This window comes from Xiphophorus couchianus, chromosome 6 (assembly GCF_001444195.1).
Source record: "Xiphophorus couchianus chromosome 6, X_couchianus-1.0, whole genome shotgun sequence".
NCBI lineage: Eukaryota > Metazoa > Chordata > Actinopteri > Cyprinodontiformes > Poeciliidae > Xiphophorus > Xiphophorus couchianus.
In genome coordinates this window covers 18,260,068-18,283,678 of record NC_040233.1, presented here as the reverse complement: position 1 = coordinate 18,283,678, position 23,611 = coordinate 18,260,068, and the positions used below count along the sequence as shown (strand labels likewise).

Here is a 23,611-nt window from a genome sequence, read left to right as displayed (position 1 = left end):
ATCCTGTTTGGGGTTGTGTTTGAATGTTTGTAATTCAGTGTGAGCAAGAGCAGGGAGCTTAGGGAATTATATATGTGTGCAAAAGGCAGAAATGCTGCTGCTAGGGTGATGTGGGAAATCAGGCTGGAAGTCTGAGTGTTTCCAGCTGTCATTGGTGCAAATTCAGTCCGTTGTCATTAATAACGCTTAATACATAAAACTGGACACAGCCCTTAAGATAAAATCACAAAATGTTAAAACCTACAATTGTGAAAGAAAAACTGTTGGTTTTTTTTCTGTTTGAAGTGGAAAACTCAGGAAAGCAAAATCTTATTAATTTTCAGATATTTAGCTCTTACTGCTTAGAAAGATAACTAGATTACTACATCTTTTAAGATATAAATTTCTGATATTGGATTAGCACATATTTGTAAGTGTAAAGTAGCACATGTAATAAATTCTCCCTCCATTGTTTCATGTGAAATTGATGGCTGGCAGCTTCCCCTGCAGCTGTGAGGATCTAATTTTAGCAGGCTTTTAGATGACTGAGTTCTACAGTTCAGCATGCAAACATTGAGGATGGCTGCTGCTATTGCTTATATTCTAGGTAAGTGAGGGTTTTTTATAAGTCTTGTGTAGTACTATTTATGTTACCAGAGTAATATCTATGCAATGGTAACTAGTTAGTAAGTATGTTAATAAAATTATGATTTTTTGTGTGTGTAATAGATCAACATAAAGTACTTCATAATTGTGAAGGGCATGGAAAATTACACCAGGCTTCATGAATCACAAAAAATCTGAAAAGTGTTGCATGCATCTGCTTAACTCAATAGTTTGTAAAAGCACCTTTACCTCTGAAACCCTTTCAGGTATGTGTTTATCAGCTTTGCACATCTAGAAACTGGAATGTTTTCCATTCTTCTTTTCAAAATAGCTCAAGCTCATTTAGATTGAATGCAGAGCCAAAAAGAACTTGTAAAGTCCTGTCACATATTGTCTGTTACAATTACAACAGGCTTGTACTTACTATATTTAAAGAAAGGGATGCCCAAAGTAAGGTTATGGGTTTATAATACTTTTACTTCCTTCTATTTTGTTTACTTAATGGAAATACTGCATGCTTAGATTACTATTGAGCACATAAAAGTCATGATATAAGCATTTTCTTTTGTAAATTTTATTTCTTTATAAAGACTTTGTAGGACCCACTTGTAATTTGACTTTAAGACATATAGCGCAAGTATTAAAAAGGTTGGAGACCTTTTGTCTTAAGACATTCTAATAAAAGCAAATGATGTGAACCAGATTAAGTGGTCCTTGGACTACTGATCATTGTTGTCATTACTCTGAAATCTTACAGGGGTTACTTGATCATGCCTGGTTTAGGCTGTAATGATGTTCTGTTGATATGTTTAGAACTTCTTCAATAACCAACACCATCAGTTCCAACAAGCTTGTGATGGTCTTTAATGAGTTTATTAGTTTTGTCCACAATGAGATGTTTCCCTATATTTTGCTGCATTCATTTTACCTTGTGCCTTTACGAGCCTTCCAGGGCCTGCAGCCAAGAAGCATCTACATTGCATGATGCTGCCCCCTCCATGCTTCACAGTAGGGATGGTGTATTTGTTGTGATAAGCAGTGGTTGGTATCCACCTGGTGACAAATCGCCTAAAAGCTCCACTTTGGTCTCATCAGATAGAATAACTTTCTACCACCTGACCATAACATTAGTCTTCTTCAACAGTAACTTTCTCATCAATAATTTGCTGTTATACTTTGACTGATAAAAAAAAACAACTTATATGCGAGTCTGTCCCATTTCAGCTGCTGAAGCTTGTAAATCTTTCAATTTTTTGTATGTTTCCACTGATACTTTGCAGATTTCTCAGCGCTGATGAGCTCCAGGTTTTTAGGGTTTTAATGCGTCCCTGCCATCATCCAAGTTTTCAGCTCCCTCCACAGATTTAGGGATCAGATTTATTACTTTCAGTCAGAAGGAACATGTCAAACTTAGAAGATTAGTTTAAACTTAGATTTACTGGAGGCATTGATAAATTTAGGCTTAACTATATTTAGTACCTTTCATTGCATTTTTTTTGTGAGAGCTTAAAGAAATTCAATCATTCATATTCTCTAAAGTATAAAAAATTAAAATGGCATATAACTTATCTTAATAATATATTATAACTATATTATTAAGTTATAATATAGTATTATAACTTAATGTATGGTAATATAAAGCTTAAAATATTTTGACAGAAATTCAATGAGTAGATTGAGGCAAAACCTTTTGTAACATCTAAAAATAATACTTCTGTTCATCAAAGTAAGCAGTGAATATATCTCATGTGAGCAGAAATTTTCCACTGGTGTAGATTTGGACAGATGACAAAATTTGTGTCACCCTGACCCACAGATATCCATGTGGAAATGCTAAATCAGGAAGAGAGAAAACACTCAACTTTCCACTTTCGGTATTTAATAGACAAAATTTTAAGTCACATATTGACTGAATGGCTGTCATTTTTACACAAACACATTTAAGCTTGAGGACCCCTTTAATCATTATTCTGAATTTAATTGAAAACAGAGAGTTAAGTGAATGTTTAGAGGCTAAAGACAACCAGCAACCTCGAAAATTCTGATTCACTACAATCAAAAAGATGATCATCAGTGCGTAAAGAAAATTGCATGAAGAGAAAACAAAGACCCTAACAATGAAATTTAACCTAAAAATAACCCCCCAGGCATCTCCCCAGACAATTGCGGTTCAACCCTCTCCATGACACAGTACACACTGTTCTCTTTTAGAAGAACAAGAAAGGTGCAGGAAGAAATTTCTGGCTGCAGACTGTGTTCCTGCAGAGTTGGCACCTGTGAGCAGGGGTACACCCAGTGAGAACACAGTGTTCCATAACAGCGCAGTGCAAGGGGGGATTCTCAGACAGATGCTTTCCAGGTTTCAATGGCAAGAATGAGGCTGTGTTATTTATAAGTGCTCTCTGTGAAGCATCGTGAACACTTTGCTCTTCGTGAGCTCATACTGGTGTAATGGAGCCCACAAAAATCTAAAAAAGTAGATTTAAAAAAAGAGGACCACTGTAGATATGAACCCAGGCTTCATGCCTCAGAGTATCTGTAAAGTCATTTCTGTGTCAAAGAGTTCAAATCAGCAAACAGAAGAGACATTCTTCTTCAAACTTGACATCTCGACATTTGTCTGGAAACGCATGCATGCCCTTGCACCTAATGTTGTTGTATGTTGTTTTTAACTTTTTTGTACAAGCACTTTGAATTGTCTTTGGCTGAAATGTGCTATATAAATAAAGTTGCCTTGCCTTGCCTTGCCTGATGCTGTTTCCTGACAAACAATTCATTCACACAGTAGTTTGTTCCATTTCTGCCAAATAGTTTATTTTGCCTTTGATCTTCAGATAAGTAGTTCAGAAACAAAGGGTGGAAGTAAAACTCCTTTGACTATGTAAGCTTTGCATTTAGAGCCGCACATTGAGAAGAGCAGGTAGAGACAGAGCAGATTGGGTTCACTTCACTGAGTCAGTCAGTGATCCAGCAGTGACAGATAAGAGCTTGAACTGCAAGTCACAATCTCAGATAAGAGGACAGGAGGAAGTTAAATCTACTGGGGTCGTGTACCAACCATACATAAATCCACATAGACACACACACACATCTATTATCTCACACAATTTTTATCCGAAGCCTCCCTAGCAACAAAGACCAGAATATTCAGGCCTGTCTGTTTGGTTGTTCTCCTACTCTGCATGTCCTACCTTCCTGACAGTCAGCTTTCATCAATCACTAAAAAGCCACACTCCCTAAGTCTGTGAAACAGGTTATACACAAGTAAAATACCTGCAACACTTTCAAATAATGTCAATGTAAGATGGATTCTGTTAAATGCATTCCTTGGACCGGTTAACTCCTTTCATATGAATAGTTCAAACAAAATATTTATGTAGCCTGTATAAAATAACATAGTCATATTTAATAAATCATAATAAATGCTTTCTGATGAGACTTGTCGGATTAAAAGTACACCTTTAAGCAGGAATTAAACCTACCTGACATTAAGCACACATCTCTGCATTAAAATGTATAATATATGCAATCTGTATAAGTTCCTACAATCATTAATTGTTTTGTAAGACACTGCATGCACAAATACATGTAATCTTTATCCATATTACTATGCAAAATGTCTTGACTACCTTTTAAGATGTGGAATAAGAAGTCAAATACTTCAAACAGTAATGACCATTTAGTTTAGTTTTTTCAGTAATGCTCAATAGTGATCCATCCATCCATCCATCCATCCATCCATCTCTCCATCCATCCATCCATTTTCTAACACCCTTGTCCCTAGTGGGGTCGGGAGGGGTGCTGGTGCCTATCTCCAGCTAATGTTCCGGGCGAGAGGCGGGGTTCAATAGTGATTAAAAATAAATTATTTGACATGCAGGAAAAACAAAGTTTAGTATCTCTTACAACAATAATTATTTGAGTATTCTTTCAGAACACAAGGTGAAAACTACCAAAGAATAATATGTTTGCATTTAAACAGGAAAAATAAAGGATATTTAAACGGAATTAAAGACTTCCTGCAGGTGAAACTAAGACATACAGTAACAGCTGATGGTAGAGGGCAGCGAGGAGGAAGGCCCACCCCCCACCAAAGGGATCAATGCACATAGATGGAAAGGGTCACAGACCTTTGACATCTCCTTTAAGGGGGGGGAGGGACACAGGCTTTTGTCACATTGGTTTTAATGATCCAATTGTCAAGTGTGTCATACAACTTTATATGTCCCCAACAGTTTGATTCACATTTCACCCCACTGCATATCCATTTAATAATTATACCACAGCCATAGTTTTAAATCTTAAGGATAAAAATACAAAATATTCCTCCATATTTTATATCATTTCTGTGCAGCTGCCTTGTTTAGCTTTTCATCACTCCCACATCTGTTTATCCGTTTTCACCCTTCTCTTCCCCACCAAAGCCTCCCTTTAGCTGAACTCCGGCCCTTATCTGTGCTTTTACTCCCTTGGATTATTTGATGCATTTCTTAGCACAGATTTAAACACTTAGATAGGCAGGATATGCTTACATTTTATTCATGCTTCCACTGAACTCATATCAACAATGGGATTTGGTCCATCCATAAATGAGTGTTTCCAGATGCGCACTCTGGGAGACTAAACTGTTCAAACTACCGCTCCTGACTAACACAGAGTGATTTACAGGCACCGAAGGTTTTCTTTCATTGATTTGGACCCAGACATTTGCAGTGAACACAATGTTCCTGGCTTATTATAAAAGGCTTAATGTTTACAAGAATGCATGTGGAACACATTTAGCTCTGCAAATCAGAGTAGAAAGGCTCTTTTCATTTTAGTGTTTGGTTAAATATTAACTGATCTACAACTACCTAAATGAGTTCATTGGATATCCATTCCAGTATACCTCACACTAAAAACTGTTACCATAAAAGTATAGAAAAATACTAAAATTTGTAAAGGGGCTATTTGTTTTTATTGCAAGCTGTGTGGAAAACTTTTCTCAGATGCAACTTCATTTATTAGCATGCCTGGATTTTGAATATCACGTGAAGACTGATAAAAGCTTCTTGATTTCTTTCAGAAGGAATAGTTTGGGTCCAAGAATTATTTTACATCCAAACTGAACATGTTTTGTTGCAAGTTATAAAAACACAACAGAATTTGCCATTTTCTTTCAAGCTAGCTACTATTAGTCAAGCCACTCACAATGTATTCCTATTTAATTTATGCAGATAAACAAGCAGTTTGTGAAGTACTCTGTGGTTGATGACCTGTAAAAACTTTAACTTTCACCATGTTTTGAAGTTGTATATATTGAATCCAAGGCTACTCTGAGTTTTTCAATATTCTGCATCAGGATTTCGACATCTGAATGCATCCTTCTTGTACTTCTGGGACATTGGAAGATATGCCATTTCAGTATAAATAAAACATATAAAAAAACTGATGTTAAATTTATAAGCTACAAGTCTCATCCGCAAAATAAATGAATTGCAAATGTACAAAATAGCAAATGGACAAAATGATCAGCTCTAACTAGCCCCATCACATTTTTTCCACAACATAAAGTCATTTCATTGAGATGTTGGAAAAAGTCCCTTGTGTTCAGTAAATCATAGAATCAAGCTGCCTCTACTTGTTGCTATCTACTGCTATTCAGTGAGTTAAACTTAGTCACTGTGCTGCAGTGCTAACTAAGATTATTTGACTAAAGTTAGGCTTCTAAACAATTAGTTTACTACAAGAAAGACACATTTGACTGCTTGGAAATATTTCTGATAGCACATAAAAATAGACTCCCATGACATGGGACACAAAAATACTGTGGGGATTCTTCCATCTTTAGTTTATTTACTTAATAAAAGTTTCTGACACACTAATACATTTGGTGTAAAATTGCAACTGTTTTGCAATATTTGTTTAGGAAGTTGTTTGCAAATATGGGTGAACAGCTTGCTTATGCATGTTTAAATCACTAGCTGTATTTATTCATCGTTTTACCAGAACCGTAATGTACTGGATAGGGAGGAAACACATTATGATCTAATAAAAAATAAGCTTAAGAATTCACCCCTATTCTGAAAGCTGGGGAGCTTCACTTTAGGAAAACTACCAAAGATCTGGAAAATGTAATGATTGGTAACATCCTTGTAATTAGTCATATTTTCCAGTTTGAAAACGGCTTGTTTGATTTGTTGGCTTTAAGTCGTTCTCTAGGTTGGTTTACAGTTGTTTGAGAGTATTGTCTACTAATTTTTGTTATGTAACCTTGGCCTTTGTGAATATATACGTATCCCCTGTAAGTTCATTCCTAACTTAGGTCAGCTAGTTTGTTTTCCTTAATTGTGTTTAGCTAAGTTGAACTCCCCCCCCCCCCCCCCCCCCCCCCACCCCCCTCCCCCAAGTCTTTCATAAGTTTTTGAATTTTTTGCTTTTCCATGGATTTTGTAAATGCGTTACTAGAGAGAATGTTTTTTTATACATTTCTTCATGTTTCACACTGCTTTATCTAAATAAATAAACAAAATACATTATCAGATTCCATTTATTCAAGGCAAAAGCCAGCCAAGCCACTGTTGCCTCCCTTGTTAAATTATTAACTTTGATTAACCAGATTTTTTAGATAATTTTATCTCATCGCACCACAAGCTAAAAATAATCCCAGACACAAATTCTGAGGGAAACATGAAGAGATCTTAAAAAGCAACGCAACTAGCTATAATTTAAAGAAATTGAACAACGGATGAGAAATTAAGTAATTAGCATCTAACAGTCTGGGAAGGGTTATAAAGCCATTTCTAAGGTTTTAGGACTCTGGTGAACCACAGTGACAGTCATTATCCTCAAATGGTGGAAACCTGGGGCAGTTCTGAACCTTCCTAGAGATACAAAAATTAGAGGACATGGGTGCATCATCTGGGGGTCACACAAAAAACCTCTAGAACATCCAAAGCAACACAAACCTCACTTGACTCAATTAATATTGGCTTTCTATGGGATGCTTTCCTGCTTTAGTATGTGCAGTTCTATACATAATGATAATGCAATGACAGTTCATTATACTGTGCAGCTCTAAATAAACCTAATTTAACTGAAAAGACTGAGAAATAATGTGTTTTTTCATTAAGAATTCTTTAAATTCTTGTGGGCATGAAGTTGTTTAATTTTGGCCAATAGTTATGAAACAGCATATGAATAAACTGTATATGGAGTTCAATATTGTTCTCAGAGGATTTTGACAAAGTTTAGCTGTCTTCACTTTATATCTTGATATGGGGCTTAGACATAAGGTAATATAATGTTACAGTTTAAATGATCCAAATAGTGATATTTAACCTTAATGCAAGTCATAAATACTTTAACTGCAATAACTTGCCATGCTTTATGTACTAGCATAATCCATTTTTGATATTTTCTGCAGACATTGCTGATTTCTTCTGATATCTGAAAAATACCTCATCCAGTACTGACGTTTGAAAAGTTATTTTCAGACCACAGGTTTGTGGCAACAACAGTGAAAAAAGCAAAATCCCAAAAACACCATCTTAACTCCAGGTGTCACAATTTCATAAATTACACCTATTTTAAGGACAACACCTGCTTTCTATGTTTTGTCAGAAATGCAAGAAACAAAAAGCACTGACCTCCCTCTCTCTCGCTGGGATTTTATACCCTCTGCCATCTGCACTCGTGATCAGAAAAGACCATAATTAAAGACAGGTATTTAAAAGAAACAACTCCCCATACTTCCGTGCAATCCCTGTTGTTCTTTTGTAACTTAAATATTACAATTTGTCTGCATAGGTGTTTGAAAACACAGGTTCTGCTTCATAGATCAACATGTAAAATTGACATGTTGCTGGAGTTGGCTGGAAAAAAACCCATGTAAATAGAAACATAAACCTGTGTTAAAGACAGCAATGCAAATCAATAGGTTTCTTACAGTACTGAGCAGATTCAAAAGGGAGTTTTCACACTTGGGTTTGCCTTAATAAATTACGTTTTTTTTATGAACAAGCATTTTTTTCAGCATTTTCCTCCAAAAAAGAAAAGTGAAACAAGCAGCAAAGTCAGAGTCCTTATAAAAGGTAAAATGTATTGGGAGAGAATGAGAGAAAATAAATCAATCTGTTACCGTGGTGACAACTGTCTCATGCACAAATGGATGTGAATATTATCCATTGTTAAGCTTTCTCAGAAGAGAAATGACACATGACATTTTTGGGACACTTTCTGCTTCACAGCTCATAAAAAAAACAAGTCAGGTCAAAACTACATAAAGTAAGTAAAGTTGATGAAGTATTGTCACAATATGGTTACAAAAAAAAGTTTTCGAAGTAAACTTCAAAAACAGGGTAAGTACTAATAACTTTTTTTCATGGAAATTTGGGAATCATGTCGTTCTTAAATATGGAAACCAATAACATATCTGACTTAAGCGATATAATGACCAGAATTTGATGCATTTACACAATGCATCATTTTCAGAGCACATGCATCACTATTGTTTTCCCATTTTGAAGAAGCTTTAACACAGCAATCCAGCACCAGAGCTGCTGATTTTAAGCGCTCCAACAAAGAAACACAAGGACAGAGACGTCAAGGCTTTTCTAAGGGAGAAAACCTGTCCACTTGCAAGAGTGGTGTCACGGGGCCTTACTTATCTCCTCCCAGATTAAGTCCCAATTGTTGGTCAGGAACAAAGGCAGTCAGTGAGGAAACCAGCCCCCCAAGGGCCAGATGGTCAGCGTCCAGAGCCCCCTCACCACCTGACCCCTCCAGCCTTCGTTCTCTGTGACAGGGTTGCACGTGCTTTCATCGAGACAGGCCACCCAGCTAATTCACAATGCTCACCAAATAACAATAACACCTGCGTGATTCAGGGCAAAAAAAGAATTCTTGCATTTTTATTGATAAACGCTGCGGTGTAGAATGCCAAAAAATAAATATAAATTTTATATGATATTGAATATTAGTCATTTAAATGACTTATTTACCTAAATATCTTACCTAGATATTTTGATTAGAATTTAACTTGAACTGTTTGTTCAGCAATTAGCTTTTATTATTTCTCGAGTGATCTCCAGGTGTTGGTTGTATCCTACATAAATTAATCAAATAATTAAAAGTTAAGAAATAGAAATAATAGAATAATAGAAATAATATGTAAATTGGATTAAGAATTCAAGTTTGTATTGAGCTCATTTAGCGAATCTGCTAAAGCTAAAGTCACACATGCTAGCAAGCTAAGCTTCTAATCCCTCAGGCAGTTGTTGCTAGTGAATAGTACATCTCTGCTAAGGTTATCATGGAAAAGGGTTCAAAGGTCACCTTATTGGATTTTAAAAAGTTTAATTGCTATTTTACTGTTTTACGCCTTATTTTTTATTCTATTTTTTGTATTTCCTATTTACCTGGGAGAACAAACCACTATGAAAAAAATGGAAAGGACAGTGTTAAAAATTAACCATTAAAGTATTCTCGATTTTAGTTAAGGAGATTAGCTCATAAGTGTAATGTTTTATAATTATTATATTCTAACAAATTAACTACTTTGATTTGCTAGCATGTTCTGGAGTTGAAACTTAAAATATACTGTAGTTTCAGTAAACTATTAGCTATTCCATCTATTGTGCAGAGTCCAGCTATGCATACCAGTAAGGCTAATATGTTCATATAATTTGTACTATAGATTAATATGTTAACTTAGTAAAAGTTTTAAATAATCATAACACATTTTAGGCATACATAAATTATTAGAGAAATATGTTGCAGTTTTTCTCAATAGCTTTGGCATGTACTGTATGTCAGATCAGAACTGAAATTCTCAAAACTGCTTGTTTAACCATAAAATCATTGTCATTTGTTTCTCATGTCTTTGAGCATGTTTCATACATTTTCAAATATATTATATGAATAGCTTCAGCCTCCACAACATCAGCATAAATTTGTCATAAAGTCTCAAAATAAAAAAATGTTTGAACAAGTTGTTGTAATATGTGAAGTGTATTACTAAGCATTTTAATACTTTTTTTCAAAATTTGTCCTCAATTGATAAATTGCCCCCAGGTGAATGCTGACTTTATCCGACATAGGCAAATATGTGAAGCATTAGATCAACCAACGATCAACCTGTATTCTGAAATAGCTCAAAGCTTCATGAGCCATCAAAGGGAAAGTACAGTATATAGTGTATAGAGGCAGAATACAACACAAGAAGAACAAAGATTTGAACAGGGTCAACAGCCAGAGAGAAGAAGAGGAGTGAGAATGTGGGGAGAAGGAGTTAAGAGGCAAAACAGAGGAAGAGGCAGAAGAGGTGGAGGGCATATTTAGTTTCCATTGCTCCAATATCATCAGGCAATAGTTTGCGACCCACAACAAGATGCTGATACCGTTCCCACTACTCTTCATTCCTTAGCCACTTTTAGAACTTTTTCTTAGTACGAAGATTGAAAGTGCATGACTGCCAGACATATACACAGATGACCTTTCTGGCTGCAATGTGTGATAACTTTGCAACAGATGCCTGCAGAGGCTAGATAAGACACTCTAATGAATTGTTTCCACAAGATCGCAAGAGAAAATATTTGTTGTAATGTAGAAGAGAAATTGTGGCGCAACACAAGTCAGGAGTTGTAGGAAGACTGCACTGTAATTCCAACAGCACTGCAAACATTTTTGCTAAAGCTAAACATTTTTTTACATATTTGTTGAGAGTGTCACTATGTCCTGAAAGTATAACATGACAGAGATTTGTGAAGAAAAATAGCTTGGCTGCCTTCTCCCTGTGGTTCTACTCCCATCTGCATAAATGTACCGCTCCCTGTCAGAAACAACCAATCAGAGCCATGAGGAAAGTCTTAGCACTGTCAATCATCCTTGTGTGGTGTTTCTCAATGTGCTAATGGTGGAGGAACAACTTACTATTACAGGAAAATTGCTTGTCCACCATAGCCATGCTAACTAGCCTGCGCATTCATGACATGCTCTGCTGTGGGGAAGACACAGTAGTCTAGTAAAGAGGAAGGGTTTGAGCACTGACTATACTAGAGTGATTGACAATGTTAAACCCCCCCCTCCTGGCTCTGATTGGTTGTTTCTGACCAAGTAAAATAAATGTACTGAATATACGGAATTGAAGAAATTCAATTCAATGCAAGCTGTGTCTTGCAGCTGTGATCATTCTATTTGAGGAATATTTAATGTCCTATGTAAATGTATGCAAATGATGGCACCAGTTTCATTGGTTTAATTCTAACAGCTTGTTTTACAAGAACTTGTGAAAATACATAAACTGACATAGTAGGGCTTTATCCCTCTCCATAAGAAATGTCTCCATGTGGAGTAACAAAGAGATGCAGTTTTCATAAACATAAATTAAGATAACCATTTAAGTATGATAACATGTTGGAAATAAAACCTAATAAACCAAATTTATGGAGAGAAAAAAAAAACATTTATAGATGAGTTAGAGTTTTCCCAAGAGTGACAAAGCTCTAAAGACATCTTCTCTGCACCGTCATCTGATAGAATTTTATCTGTGTCTGTTTCAACACAAGCCTTAGGCAACTGCTGTTTTCTGCAGACAAGCACTTAAATTAGTGCTTTGGCTCCAGACCTCGTATACTTGACATGACTTCATCAACAATGCATCAACGCAGGCAAAATCAATACCCTCACAAGATAAATACATTTCCTCCAGCACTAAAATTGTTGTTGTACATGAAAACGAACATTGGCAACTTAAAACGCTTTAGGTTGCCAGGGGTCGGTTACATACACAGACTTACAGTCTGACCTAACCACGGCAATAGGCGAGGCTTCCTAAACAAATGAAGAAAAACTGGTTTTTCAAAGCGAAATTGGTCCATCAGAAAGAGCAAGAAAAAAGTTTTCCTATACTTTTAAACGGATTGTGCACGATAACCTTGTTGTTTTTATTAACCTTTTGCAGTTCCTCTTCTCTGTGCAATCATTTAACATTTTCCGACAAAATCTACAGATGGAAGAAACTTTGACATACTGCTTGTGCGCGACCACCGACCTGACAGCGTCACTGTCATGCAAACGTGAAATGTACTTGACATTATCATACTTTTAGAGCAAAACAGCCAAGTGAAAGTCTTACCTTGCGGATACTGGAAGCTGTTATGCGGCCATGTCCGTGGAAGGTCGCCTCTGTGAGCGTGAAGTTGCGCCCCTGACTCAAAACGCCACCATCACCATCGATGCTGCCCCGGACACAGCTGATCTGCGCACAGTCAGCTACCGGCTGACGTCAGGACTGTACTGTAAGCGCTGTCTGGGTCAGTTCAGCGGAAATTCCGCTCAGTTTACTGCGAAAATTAGGGACACAATAACCAAATGGCAGACACAAATACAGTAAGAGGTAATTACTTGTATATATATTGTTCTTTAAAGAGATAATAAAAAGCTAAAAAAAAATAAATAAAAAAACCCCCCAGATAGATAGATAGATAGATAGATAGATAGATAGATAGATAGATAGATAGATAGATAGATAGATAGATAGATAGATTACGGCTATACAACAATGCAATGATAATTATGAGTTTGCTGCCAGCAAACCTAAAAAATCCAGAGCCTAATATTTCCATTACTACTACTAATACTACTACTACTACTACTACTACTACTACTACTACTAATAATAATAATAATAATAATAATAATAATAATAACTACTAATGTAGTTAGTCGTTATAACTACATCAATATTAATTATTATTATTATTATTATTATAATAAAAGAAATACTCTGATCAGGCTTTTCCTGTGCAATGCCGATTTCTTTTAGGTATGACCAGCCAATTTAACTTTTGAATGATTCTAATTTTTTCCCATAAACCTAATACATATCCAAGGCGAAAACATACGTTTGTTTTAGAGGTATTAGATGCTAAGAAAAAATAAAGGAATAACAATGTCATCTTCCAGTTTATGCATCAACATGTCCCTAGCCTACATGTCTTGTTTATTTGTCTGAAAAAAGTGCATCAAGTATCTCTGTCCCAGAAAAGCCAAAATCATGAACCTCATTCAAATTCCTTTTTTTACTTTTTATTTTTTTAAAGCGAGGTCATGGCATAACTTGTAAAACACCACCATCTACTGGCAATCAGTAACAATGTTAATATTTGGCATTTGAACATTTTTGTTTGTTTTGTTTTTACACATTGCAAATATCTCATTGGATGGGGAATTCTGTGATGCATGAAACAAACAAGGGGTTAGTTACCAAAAAAGATTGTCGTGTGAAACCGAGCTATTCGTTAAATTACGGTGAGCAATAGTCTCTGACTGAGGGGATATTAATACTCACGCCACCAAAGGAAAAACTACAGTGAAGAAGAATATTTTTTTTTATCTAACAAAACAATAATATTATCATTTTCGGATAACGTGAGCAAAAAATATGATATGTCCTTAATGTCTAGGGCTGTGCTGTTTCACCGTTCACCAGAAAACCATATATGGTTTAAATTACCGAAACAAACAGGAAATGGAAGAATAGGAAATCTGAACCAGGTGAAGAAGTAAAAGCTATTGGTTTGTTAAAAAATTACGTTAACGTGTTTGATCATGACCACTTTTTATTGAATTAAATTTTAAATCGTACATTGAAACATTTGAGATTGCAACGTGTTGCATCTGCGAGTTCTTTCAGCGAGCCTCGGCTCGTGCGCATGCGTGCTGTGCTTGACATTTTGAAGCTGCTCCTCCGGGGTGTTTGAACAGGAAGGCGGACATGTTGGCCGAGCTGTGTGAGAAAATTGTGCACAGTATGCGATTGTTTTCCGAAAACTAATACACATATTACGTGATTCCTATTTATATTCAGTGTGAGAACTCTTGCAGTTCGGACGGGGGAAGCAGCCGCCACTCATTGACAGCTGAGGGGACCTAGCGGAGGAAGGACTGCCGTTGAAAACGTTATATCGACTCCGTGTTTAAACTTCGAAATTTGGAAGAAGCAGAAGTTTTTCCACCACCACTTCTACTTTTGAGCTGTCAGATTGTGGCTTTCTGCAGGGGCCTGGTACAGCTATGGGAGCACGCGTGGATTAGTCTTCCTTCTAACTTTATTTTTCAACGTTGCATTTACTTATAATTGCCTTTTGTTTGGAACGTTTTAAGCCCTTATCCTCAGCGGCATCCTACGGAGGTTGTCTAATCTGTTGCCGCATTTATCTTTGCCACTGAAGTTGTTTGCCACTTGTACTGAGGGGGGGGGGACACCTTCCCCGACTTGGAAAATGTGGAGTGGTAGGTGCCACCTTAACGCCTTCATTGTCTGTGGAAGCTGTGGGACAACGATGCATTTTCTCTGAGGTGCGGTGTAAAGTTCACACGAAGAAAGGGACGTTTGGCTGGCTAGCTACCACTGGCTAACGCTAGCTAGCTAGCCAGCTTGCTTGCCTCGCCAGTGAGCTGTTTTTGTTCATAACCCACCCTCGGGACTGTTCTTGACAGCAAAAATGAGCGCAGGAGACGCCATGGAGTCTCGGTTTGAGAAAATCGATGCCATGTTACAAGACCCCAAATCGGAAATAAACACGGATTGTCTACTGGTAAGTTTGTAGCTTGTTAGCTAGCCCTGTTACCTACCGCTCTTTGGGGTCAGTCTACTCCTTGGAGCAGAAATTCTTTCCGAGACCGACAGATTGTCTCAGTTGTCACTCTACAAAATGCTTATATTAATGTCTATTTTGTTCACAGGTTAGATCGAGTTCAGACATCTACACGCGATTTTGCGTTTAATCTAGACGGACTGCATTAGTTCAAACCTGTTTTCAGACAAGAATTTTAAGTTGGCATCATAGTGCTGAAAACAACAGACTCAAAAGTTTAATTTCACCCAGTTGATTCTGAGAAAGATGCAATCACATTCCACCAGGCATAAAATAAGCAACTTGGAGAGTTTTGGGTTTAATTTTTTTCCTTCATGTTATTTAATGTTTCATTTAAAAATAGTATAGGTATTTTTCTTAGAAATATACATGTAAGGTGTGTTTTTAAATTGTTGCGGTCTTACTGCAGTATACCGTACTATGCCTTTTTTTTTTAGATCCCATTGCTCATAAGCATTTACTTTTTATGGGCTTCTAAGCACTCTCACCAGTAGCAGTGCAAAAGTCAACTGCATGCACTTGTTCTTGATGCTGTTTTTGAATCGATTAAAAATCAGAGAGAGGTCAGGGCTATCTGCTGCGGTGCATAATGGGAAATGATATTCCAATTGTTTTAACCTTTCTCAAGAGAGATGTAATAGCCCTCGGTAGAAAACATAAGAATCATAAGGTCAGGCCATAAAGAAAACCAGAAATCGGTATCCACTGTGAAAACCCCAATTGGTGCATCTCTAATTGTACCTATTTATGTGTTTGTTTTTGGGAAACAAATCAGGAGCCCTCCTTATTTGGGATGGGCTTCAGTGCATCTGGTCAAACTGCAAAAATAATCACGATTGTTATTGTTAAACTGTTGTATTATCTCTTTGTTTTGATAGCATTGTTAAGTGTTTTTGGTTCAGCAACTTGAAATAATATAGGTTTTATGTCAATTATGTCAGAGATAGTAATGTTGTCTTTAGGTAATGAGTTATTAATGTTATTTGGATAATGAATATATCCTGAATATCCTTATTTTAACGTGATGTAAAGCAATAAACCAACTTTAAGCCTGTTATAACCTTCAGGCCTCCTGCATCAGTAGGTGTACCTGACTACTTCCTGACATCTGGGTGACAACTCTTCTGTTTGTGGTTGGAAGGCGGCTGTTGCCACGTGCTAATCCCTCCAGCACTCCTTCATTGGTTTTTATGACAGCAAACTTGGGAACTCTCTCACTCATTGTAGAGTGAACGCTAAAGGGAATCTTGTTGTCACACGACTGTTGATATCACAAATATGCCAGTTTACTACGTGTTTTCACAGTGATGTGACTCATGGGAGTGTTTCTGCTCATATGTTTGTTGGTATTCTGGTATCTGGTGGCTAATTAGGTTTAGGGGACAAAACTTACCCAGAGTATGATTCATGCTGGAATTCTGGCTTTGGAAGGAAAACAAATAAATCAGAATTTTCAGTGAATTAAGTACTACAGGAGTGTCTGTTTACACTAGTATTACTGTAGTCAATTCATACCAAGCTGAAATCAGATGTTTAAGTACACTGTAAAAATACACAGTTTTTTGTTACACTCGGATATTCCCTTCTATGTCCAACTGTTTTATCAAAATCATCTCTGTTTGCTAAATGCCAGAAATATTAATCGGTGCTATGTTTGTGTCATTGTCCATTTTGAAGACTCTTTGTCCAAGCTCTTATTTCCTGTCGAGTATATAGAAATATTTATAAGGTTCTCTCATCATGATGCCAAACATTTTAAGAAGTGCACCAATCCCTCCTGCTACAAAACAAGCCATTAACGTTACGGTGCCACCTGCAACGTTAACTTAGTATTCTCATGCAAGCTAATGTTGCATTAACTTGCAACAGTTAAGTTACGCTTCCTTTTCCTTCCACTGTAGCACAACCTTATATGGCCAAACACTTCAACTGTAATTCCATGAGACTCCAAGAGATGTATTTTAAATTAAGGTATTTATCTCTGAGTGCATTTGGAAATTGCAAAGTAATTTACTGTACTAACTGTGAATTATTACTTTTGGACTAATAGTTGCTTCTACACTGAGTGATCTTTCAGGCCATGTCATTGTAGAACTTAATTCACTGAGGCTAAGAACCATTTTTTGATTAGCTTCAACCAGGATCTGCCCAAGGTGTTTGGTTTTTGACACTTTCATCTTTGGAATACAGAACTTGTCTTCTTCCTTAAAGGTTTGAAAATTACCATGATGTTTATGGCTTCGTGTAGTTGTTTGAACAGACGAACATGGCACATTGAGGTGTGTGGAAATTCTAATGAAGGATCAATTCTTCTCTTGATATCTAGCCTAATTTCTTTTGATTTTCCCATTACGTCAGACAAGGTGGCAGTGTGTTTAAAATTACATTATCAGTTGTGACTCTGTTTAACTCGAATATTTTTACATGATCAGAAGCTTACAAAGCCATAATATAATCTTCTAGGCTTTCCTAAAGTATTTAAAGGCTTAATAAAGAATAAAGTAAAGAGTAAAGAATGTTGCTGTTATGACAAGGATGAAGGAGTTGGCAGACTACTTACCAAGCAAAAGAACATCAAGAACGGTGTCCGTTGGGAAAATGGGGGTTCACACTAAAACCCCACCCACATGCTCAAGTTGTAGAGTTTGTGTTATGAATAGGCAGCTTTAGATAACTGTCTTTAAACGAAAACATGCATATTTTGTTTGACCTCCCATCATGTTTCAGAAAGACTATTAAACTCACTCAAAACTCCACAGGCTCTGCATATTTAACAGGAAAAACCTGTGGCCACTGTTCCTACTGCAAAGACCCACACAAGGGGGCCGTTTATCGCTTTTTTTTCTTTTCTTTCTCTAGCGTTCTCACCCCTGATCAATGAATGGTGGTCTTTTTTTTTTTTTTTTTTTTCTTGCAGAGGCTCCCTCACTGCTACCATGCAACTCCACCCACAGCTTAATAAAATTCCATACTAATCAAATAACCTCTTGTCTTTGACTGGTCTGGAGTTCCCAGTGTGTCCCAAAGCCGTTCTGGAGAGAGAGTGAGCGTTGAAACCAGGCAGGCAGCTCTGAGGTGGCAGGGTGTGGGCTCTGCTTTTCTCCCATAAACCAAAATTATGTGGACTGAAGGGTAAAGACTCGTGTTTCCGAGGGCTGTGAATCAGGACGTTTTACTCATAAAGCAGCCAGAGAGCTTGGCTGTGAGTAATGGGTTTTATCAGATTGCACAGCTCTGGCCTTGTGCTGGCTATCATTATTTTCTTACTCATGCATTTTGTTTGAAGTATCTTGATGTTGGAATTGTACTTTTCTTACAAGCTCGGTGTATTTAGTGTAAATATATCCAGCCTCTATGAACTGCCCAGCTTTAGGATGAGATGCGTCTCGTATTCTCTGACCCTCTTCTCTTATCTTTGTTGTTTAAATGAATCCTCCTTGTGGCGAAGAGTATCTCTGTCCAAGGTTCAAGCCCTTCAGTCTGTTTGGAAACACAGAAACTCACTGCTTTCAAGACTAATTTATATGGAAAAGTACAATTTTAATAATTTTTTATGTCGAGTAGTTCAATGGTAAATTATTCCAGGCTCTGCAGTGTACACAGAGGATGTATTTTTTTGTTTTTTGTTGTTTTTGTGTGCTTTTTTTCCCCTGCAGGGCAAACATGACATTTACATTTCTACGCATGAATTTAGACAACATGACCTGAATTTTTTTTCATCTTCTAATTTTATGCCACTAGTTATGCGTTCAAAGTCATTTAACTGACTTGGCCTCTATTTCACATGTCTGCATGCTTCCTGGCTCTGTCTCTGTTGTTACTTTGGCACTTTTCAGCTTTTTAGCCGGTCTGTGTTTATCCTCCTCCAATCTCTGATTTGGACTTTAATTTTGCAACAGGAATAATTACAGGAAACAGCAAGGCAAGGAAACCAGATTTAAATTTAATGATCGTCTGAGTGCTGCATGTATATGTTGGGTTGAAAGGATTGGAAGTAATGAATAGAAACTGAAATTGGTCCAAATCATCTGCACTTATATTTGTTCAGGTCATAGTTACTGGGCAAGAAAGTTCAGTTAGAATTTGTTTTTTTTAGAGTTCATGTGTTGTCCTGAACTAGGTCTTTAAGGTCTCATATCAACACTGATCAGTTTTTGTGAGTAAATTCAGTTATACAACATATCACAATGCAACTGTAGAATTTTAAAAACAAATACTTGTTGCTTACAGTTATGTTTTGAAACACGTCTATGGCATATGTCCAAATTTTCCTCCATTGAAGTTCTGTTAAGGCCTGGCATGTCTTACTCATGCTGAATGCCTTCCTTGTCTCTGCAACCTTTGCCTTTAATAGACAGCCCTAACCCTTAAGGTGGTGTCCACACAGATAGTGCAACAGTGCCTGAGTTCGCTGACAGATCTACACAGTTTTGACAGGGACATAATGCAGTGTTGTCAGTTCTCTTATTTAGCTTGCTAGGTTGTGGTGGTGTCGGTTGAATATCAAGGGGAAATGCTTTTTATGTCGAATGTTATTACTATCTAATAGGTGTTTCTCTTTTTTTTTTTTTTTTTTACATGTGCAGGTGTGATACAGTTAAACATTAAAAGACATACAGTACAGACCAAAAGTTTGGACACACCTTTCTAATTCAATGGGTTTTCTTTATTTTCATGACTATTTATAAGGCAAGAAATCCCACTTATTAACCTGACAGGGCACACCTATGAAGTGAAAACCATTTCAGGTGACTACCTCTTGAAGCTCATCAAGAAAATGCAGAGTGTGTGCAAAGCAGTAATCACAGCAAAAGGTTGCTACTTTGAAGAAACTAGAATATAAGGGGTATTTTCAGTTGTTTTACACTTTTTTGTTTAGTGCATATTTCCACATGTGTTATTCATAGTTTTGATGCCTTCAGTGGGAATCTACAATGTCAATAGTCATGAAAATAAAGGAAACTCATTGAATTAAAAGGTGTGTCCAAACTTTTGGTCTGTACTGTATGTTTAGAAGTTGTTTTCAATTAATAGCATATCTTCTGGAAGTCTGATCACTGACATGGTTTCATACATTCAATTTGATTATCTTGCCATACTTTACCTTTTTGTGAAGGTATTGCTATAATGTATCATGTTATAAAATATAAAGTTGTACCATCATTTTAATCCCCAGGGTTACTTAAATATGCCAGATATGTGGTCTGTTTTCACTTGGTTCGGATTATTGAGTAGCAGGTCAAATATTGTATTTTTCCTATCTGTAATAAAACAAAGAGCTCTCACTATATCAACCCAGTGTACTGTAGTGCACAGTTACTGTTATGAAATTGTGCTTGAATGCATAAAAGAAGATAATCTTGTAACTCTGCTTTTTTATTTCGATTGAAAACAATTACCTCTATCAAAGACACTGCAGCTCATTTTTCTTGATACAGACACAGTTCATAGAAAGCCTCGTGGTGTTTTAGCATTTCTGTTTACAATTTTCTTCAGCAAAGTGTCCATGGAACACATGAAAGTGTAAAAATATGTCCTATCCCATTGCATATATTTTATGTTATAGGCTAGGGCTTGTGATACAAATGCAGCTTATTCCGGCTGAGTTGTGCTTACAAAAGTCCTGGACACAGTTGAATGAGGACATTCAACTGAAAACAGCTGACAGGCATATGAATGTGAATAAGACAGGTTCCTTATTTAATTTAGTGATGTAATATTCATGCTTTGAGTGCAGGGTGGTTTTGTTTTAAATTTACCTAACCCTCCTCACCCCACTTATCCACACCTGGGCCTAACAATTTATTGGGTTAGTCCCTTGTTATTGCGAAGTTACTCTTAAAAAACTGATTATAATGCAGTATCACCACATAAATATTTTTAATTCATTCGCTGAATATTAATAATATTGTTTGTAGAACTGGGTGGATTTATTGTTTTAATTTCTTTTTAATTAATCTCACATTTTTATCTTGTTGCCATGTCACACATTATTATTGATTAAATCTAAGCTACTGTGAATACTTTACACTCTTACACATTCAAACAGTTATTTGAAATATCAACTATGATCAAGGTCAAAACCCATGATTAGAATCTCATGTTATGACTTTGGGTAAAAGTGATTGTATTTTCAAAAATCCGATATTTTCAATGAAAGGATTTATAAAATTGAACATGCACTTACATTGTATTAATTTATTTTCAATTTTCTTGACTAATGGCATCCACAAGCTTAATTGCTCCAGCTTAAAAACAGATAAACTAACCAGAACATCTTTATGATTAAATTAAGGTCAGCAGGGACCTGTTTCTGTTGCAGGAAAGTTCACAGTCGTAAACTGCTCTCCTCAGCTATTCAGTTATGGGAACAACAACTGGCCAAGCTATTTGTAGCTCCACATTCCCCAGACTGATTATATTCAGGAATGCTGACTAAAATTGTATTTTCTTTAAACTGTCCTGGTTTTACTTTTCGTCCTATCACAGTCTTCCTTTTTTTTTGTCTCTGAAGTTGCGTTTCTTATTTATACAGAAAGCTCTTGACCCGTGTCCTGGCTGTACTGTGCTGATGTTAAATACACAGGTTATTTGTCTGGGCAAGATCACAAATACTGGAATGGACAGCAGAGTTTCGGTAGAAAATTGAGCTCAGTGGGTGAAAACGTTGATGTGCTGCACCACTGAAGTATTTTCACATGAAAGCATTCGTGACAGGGAAGTTTTGCTCACTTGGACTTTGTAGGAAAATGAAATGTCCTCGTTTTGCCATCCCTGGGTTCACTGTCACTGCCATTTATCCACTGTAGTAGTTAGATAAGCATCTTTCTAGGTAAGTGGGATTTCCTGTCGGTACATATAATGCTCGGCAGCAAAATGTAAACGTAGTTTCAACAAAGTGAAGAAGGTAAAACAACTCTAGTGCAAAGTCTCGCCACTGGAGTACATTTAAATGTTGGTTTCTGTCAGACTGCTTGGGAGTAAGCAGTAAGGAAGTGGTCTGGTATTTTATGCTTCGAATGGCTTCGCTGGGCTGTATGAACACATTTGTGTTTACATGAGCTCAGTCTACAGTGGAACTGCCTTTATTTGCATGGCCAGCTGAATGGCTGTCTGCACAATTGGTCACGTGTGGCAAGCTTATTGTGTTGATGAAGTGGCAGAAAAGGAAACAAGAAGTTGGGCCAATTCACATGCCTTATGTTGGCATGTTGAAGGGAATGATGTGGCTTAGTCTCGCATGGAAATTTCAGCTCAGACCTTAATGCCTGGAAAAGTGCTTGTGTGAGTTTTTCTCCCCGAAAAGGTTAGGAACAGAAGAAATAATTGCCCTATTTAATGTCAACCACCAATGTAGTTATTTTTTTGTGTGTGTGTGTAGTTTGGCAATTTTTTTTCTCGTTGGTCCTATTTAATATTGTGATTAGATTGATTTCCATGATGTTTAAAAAGGTTGTGGCACCTTTGGTTATATACGGCAGTATAGGAATAGGTATAACGAGAAACTAAAAAGCTCTATCTTTTTACTTTTATAACATACTTACAATTTTTTTTTTAACAAAACTAGATCAGAAATTGAATCTGTTTGTGCCTGCTGCCAGTTCTTGTTGCACTGTGTAAATGACTGATTTTAACTGGTGCTGCATCAATCAAATTCAAATCGGAATTCATCAGCTAGCACAAGTCAGACATTCCTGATGCCTTACCTGTGAATGTCTGGTTAAATGCCAATCAATCATGTTTTAGTTTACGTCTTCAATCCATTAAATGAAACACAATTAAGATCATGCTCCTTTTGTATTAGTCCAACAACATATTTTGTTCTGCTTTTCTGAACCTTCTAAAAATCAGACAAAGGTTAGGGACATGTGCTTTATTATATGAATTAGGATAACCTTCTTGTTGTATTTTCTATTCAAAACTACTTTTTTTTAATCAAAGAACCTGCTGAAAATTAACTTTTTTTTTCCTTTTGTTTTAGAACTTAGAAATTGGCCCAACTGGTATTAGGTAGGAAAAAGCTGATTGGTGCATTTTTAACTTTACCATTCCTAAAAAGGTGGTCTGTTACTTTTTAAAGATATAATTTCAGTAACTAGACTAAAAATGCTTAGGTAACAGAGTTTAGGTAACTGATTTATAAATTCTGTATGCATTTCTGCTGCACTCTTGATTTTTGTGATGCATAGTTGTAGATTTAGTACAACTAAGCATGTTTTTAAAGACATTGCTAAGAAAGAAATCTCGGATTTTTCAAACCTGCAGTGCACTTGTTCATCTTATCCATCTTGGTAAATTTCATGCTGTTAATGACTGAATCCTATGTGTGTGTTGGCGTTTTGAATTAAAAATGTGTCATTTTTCATTTGTAAAAATGTATGTTGATA

At 36.5% G+C, this 23,611-nt stretch overlaps 2 protein-coding genes across 15 annotated transcripts in view; one reads left to right on the top strand and one right to left on the bottom strand.

Moving 5' to 3' along the window:
• greb1l (GREB1 like retinoic acid receptor coactivator) overlaps window positions 1–12,829 on the bottom strand; it is a 58,566-nt gene extending 45,737 nt beyond the window's left edge. For all 13 annotated transcript variants that reach the window (XM_028019371.1, XM_028019374.1, XM_028019375.1 and 10 more), the window contains exon 1: window positions 12,701–12,829. The gene's annotated coding sequence lies outside the window, so the exon portion shown is untranslated. The remainder of the gene's footprint in view (window positions 1–12,700) is intronic.
• A 1,476-nt stretch (window positions 12,830–14,305) lies between these two features.
• The window catches only part of rock1 (Rho-associated, coiled-coil containing protein kinase 1), a 33,415-nt gene continuing 24,109 nt past the window's right edge, over window positions 14,306–23,611 (top strand). For both annotated transcript variants that reach the window (XM_028020570.1, XM_028020569.1), the window contains exon 1: window positions 14,306–15,164. In XM_028020570.1, the coding sequence (XP_027876371.1) occupies window positions 15,072–15,164 (93 nt within the window). In that variant the 5' untranslated portion in view covers window positions 14,306–15,071. The remainder of the gene's footprint in view (window positions 15,165–23,611) is intronic.